Source organism: Triticum dicoccoides, chromosome 6A (assembly GCF_002162155.2).
Source record: "Triticum dicoccoides isolate Atlit2015 ecotype Zavitan chromosome 6A, WEW_v2.0, whole genome shotgun sequence".
NCBI lineage: Eukaryota > Viridiplantae > Streptophyta > Magnoliopsida > Poales > Poaceae > Triticum > Triticum dicoccoides.
This window is the reverse complement of record NC_041390.1, coordinates 127,783,020-127,786,794: the sequence shown is the minus strand read 5'-3', so window position 1 is coordinate 127,786,794 and position 3,775 is coordinate 127,783,020. Positions and strand designations below refer to the sequence as shown.

The following is a 3,775-nucleotide window of genomic DNA, read 5'->3' as shown; positions in this document are numbered from 1 at the left end:
GCAATAGTTTCTAATTATGGCAACTGTATTTGTAGTTTAAGGTATTATCACGGGCTTTAGTTTTTACTTTGCACGCATCGTCTATTACAATTCCTTAACATACATATTTTCCCATTCCTGGCTGTGCAGATAATTCCTCCTGGTGTTGAATTTGGTCATATAATTCATGATTTCGATATAGATGGTGAAGAAGAAAATCATGGCCCAGCCTCTGAGGATCCGCCTATCTGGTCTCAGGTCACTTTTACTAGTGTAACCTTTGTTCAGTAATTATTGAAGAATGATTGTTTGTTCCTGTTAAGCTTGTATTTCTAAGTACTGATAATTCATGCATGTCCAACTGATGGCAGATAATGCGCTTCTTTACAAATCCTCGGAAGCCTATGATTTTGGCTGTTGCCCGTCCATATCCTGAAAAGAATATAACAACACTTGTAAAGGCATTTGGTGAGTGCCGCCCACTGAGGGAGCTCGCAAATCTCGTAAGATTGGACCTGATCATCTTGATTTTATGTGGTTTGTTTCCTTATATGTAGTTTCTGAATGATACTATCCTTCGTTGTGTAAACTTCTAATTTTGCATTGTAGACACTAATAATGGGTAACCGTGAGGCTATTTCAAAGATGCACAACACGAGTGCTTCTGTCTTGACATCTGTGCTTACACTAATAGACGAATACGATTTGTATGGTCAAGTGGCATACCCCAAGCATCACAAGCACTCTGAAGTTCCTGACATTTACCGTTTAGCCACAAGAACTAAGGTATGTTGTTCATGACGCAACATGAATACACTTGTGCTAGCTTGGTCATGCTTCTTTCATGTTCCCTCCGCATTACTTATATTCACTTATTTATTATGTCTTCTTTCATGCCTGTGGATATACATAAATGAGAAAGTTTTCAAATAAAATGAAGAGTGGATTCTTGATTTAATGATCTGAAACTGTTTTATTTATTTATTTATGGTATAGTGTGGTAGAGTTCATTGTTGCTTCTGTTATTGTCCTGGTTACATGGATGCTGATCATCTATTCTTCAGGGGGCTTTTGTTAACGTGGCTTATTTTGAACAATTTGGTGTTACCTTGATAGAGGTCAGAATTAGAGACTCTAATTTCATGTTGCAGCAATTAACTTTTCAGTTTCCTAATTAGAACCAGTATTTTATATCCATGAGTAGGCCGCTATGAATGGTTTGCCTGTTATTGCTACAAAAAATGGAGCTCCTGTTGAAATTCATCAGGTACGTGGGCCTTACACTTACGTTGTGCCATGCTATTAACGTAAACAAAAATGCATCAACCCATTTCAAGCGGGCATCACTGTGTCCGCTCTCTGGTCGTTTCTTATGCAGGTGCTCAACAATGGTCTCCTTGTCGATCCACATGATCAGAATGCCATTGCAGATGCACTGTATAAACTTCTTTCCGAGAAGCAACTTTGGTCAAGGTGCAGAGAAAATGGACTAAAAAATATTCACCAATTTTCCTGGCCTGAACATTGCAAGAATCACCTGTCAAGGATATTGACTCTTGGCATGAGATCTCCTGCTGTCGGTAGCGAAGAGGAAAGGAGTAAGGCACCTATATCAGGAAGGAAGCATATCATTGTTATTTCTGTAGACTCTGTTAACAAGGAGAATCTAGTGCGGATCATCAGAAATGCGATTGAGGCCGCACATACAGAAAACACACCGGCTTCAACTGGTTTCGTGCTGTCAACTTCGCTAACAATATCAGAGATATGTTCACTGCTAGTATCTGTAGGCATGCATCCTGCTGGTTTTGATGCTTTCATCTGCAACAGTGGGAGTAGCATTTACTATCCTTCATATTCTGGTAATACGCCAAGCAATTCCAAGGTTACCCATGTAATAGATCGAAATCATCAATCACATATTGAGTATCGTTGGGGAGGAGAAGGTCTAAGAAAGTATCTTGTGAAATGGGCTACTTCAGTGGTTGAAAGAAAGGGAAGAATTGAAAGGCAAATGATTTTTGAAGATTCAGAACACTCTTCTACATATTGTCTTGCATTTAAAGTGGTCAATCCAAATCATGTAGGCTTTACATTTTCCCTAATCTTTTACTTCGTGGATCGCCTTATCTGTGCTTAATATTTTGTGGAAGTTCCTTCACAATGTCTCTAATGTGGTGTTCTCTCTCCCTTCATCTAGCTGCCTCCCCTAAAGGAGTTGAGGAAGTTGATGAGAATCCAGTCGCTCCGTTGTAATGCGCTGTATAACCACAGCGCTACCAGACTGTCTGTAACTCCTATTCATGCGTCACGTTCTCAGGCAATAAGGTTTGTCATTTTCTTTTGCTGATTATTTGTCTCCATTTATCAGTTTACCTTGTCACCATATCATAATTTCTTATTCAGAACAGTAAGCGCGTGTTTGCAATAGGAGAACACTAAATGGCAAGTTCTTTCAATACAAATGCGGATTAGGCCCGCTTTTGGTTGTAGTTTTATTTGTACCCAATCTTTATGAAAGGGTGTGTGTTTGCATACCAATTTTCATCAATTAGAGAACAGGGAGTATATAGGATATTTCCCCTCTTAAAATCGAAAAAAAGGTATAGCATTCCCTCTGAAATTAGCAATGCCAGGAATCTTATATTAACTACTCCCTCTGTAAACAAATGCAGTGACCTAAAACGTCTAACATTTGTTTACAGAGGGAGTATTTAAAGCAAGATGATATTTGGAACAGATGGCTAATATCAGTTGTCTTCCCCCCCTTAAGCAGTTGGCCACCTGCCGTGCCTGTAAAGTGTAAACTATCTTAATCCTGCTGATTGAACTTTTTGTTTCTCAAGGTACTTGTTTGTACGGTGGGGGATAGAGTTGCCAAATATCGTGGTCATGGTTGGTGAAAGTGGTGATTCCGATTACGAAGAGCTGCTAGGGGGTCTCCACAGGACCATAATCCTGAAGGGCGACTTCAACATTGCTGCAAACAGAATCCACACAGTCCGGAGATACCCCTTGCAGGATGTCGTTGCACTGGACAGCTCCAACATCATCGAAGTCCAGGGTTGCACTACAGAGGACATCAAGTCTGCCCTGCGTCAGATTGGTGTGCCGACACAATAACATCTTTGCGCGCACCACACGAAAAGGAAGAAGAAAAGGAGAGGAAGAACGAGCCAAACCGAGCGCCACTATTTCCATACCTGATGGGAATGTCGATTTTGTTTGTAGATTGTAGAGTGTGGGTGTGGTATATTCTCGAGCTGTGAATAACTTCCACCTTTTGTTTGTACTATTCACAAATTTTGAAGTGGACAATATCGATAAATGTAGTGGGAAAACAAATGTGAGCAGAAAAGTCATTTGGGAACTGAGATGCCCCGAAAATACAGACAAGGCGGGAGCCTAAATGGATTAACTCTGTCTACTCGTTTTACTGGCCGTCTTCTGATTTATGTTCTTAAAAAGAACCTTCAAGTGTTCTATACAAAATTTATACTATTCAAATGTTGGTTTCCCAATTGTGCTTGCTGTACTATTTCCTGTTCACCTGCAGCAGCTATTGTGTTAGGGCCCTTGCCTAACCAGCCCACCTACAGGGGCCTGTCCTTGGGCCAACACAGGTGCCTGGTGGCCAGCTGCAAGGCCAACACAGGTGCCTGGTTCAGATTTTTTTTTTCAAAACTATGATATATTTTATAGCATTTTCGGAAACTATAGCATGATTTTCTTAAAAATCAAAAGTAGTAGCCTGTTGGCCATTTCTGGGCCGAAGTAGGACTTCGGCCACAGCTAG

The 3,775-nt window shown here is 40.6% G+C and overlaps 1 protein-coding gene across 1 annotated transcript in view; it reads left to right on the top strand.

Moving 5' to 3' along the window:
- Positions 1 to 3,415, top strand: part of LOC119316235 (probable sucrose-phosphate synthase 2) — a 7,650-nt gene extending 4,235 nt beyond the window's left edge. The window contains exons 6-13 of the mRNA XM_037590544.1: positions 125 to 237; positions 351 to 482; positions 589 to 765; positions 1,044 to 1,097; positions 1,184 to 1,246; positions 1,358 to 2,062; positions 2,180 to 2,307; positions 2,826 to 3,415. Of these exons, the coding sequence (XP_037446441.1) occupies positions 125 to 237; positions 351 to 482; positions 589 to 765; positions 1,044 to 1,097; positions 1,184 to 1,246; positions 1,358 to 2,062; positions 2,180 to 2,307; positions 2,826 to 3,102 (1,649 nt within the window). The 3' untranslated portion in view covers positions 3,103 to 3,415. The remainder of the gene's footprint in view (positions 1 to 124; positions 238 to 350; positions 483 to 588; positions 766 to 1,043; positions 1,098 to 1,183; positions 1,247 to 1,357; positions 2,063 to 2,179; positions 2,308 to 2,825) is intronic.
- The last annotated feature ends 360 nt before the right edge of the window (positions 3,416 to 3,775 follow it).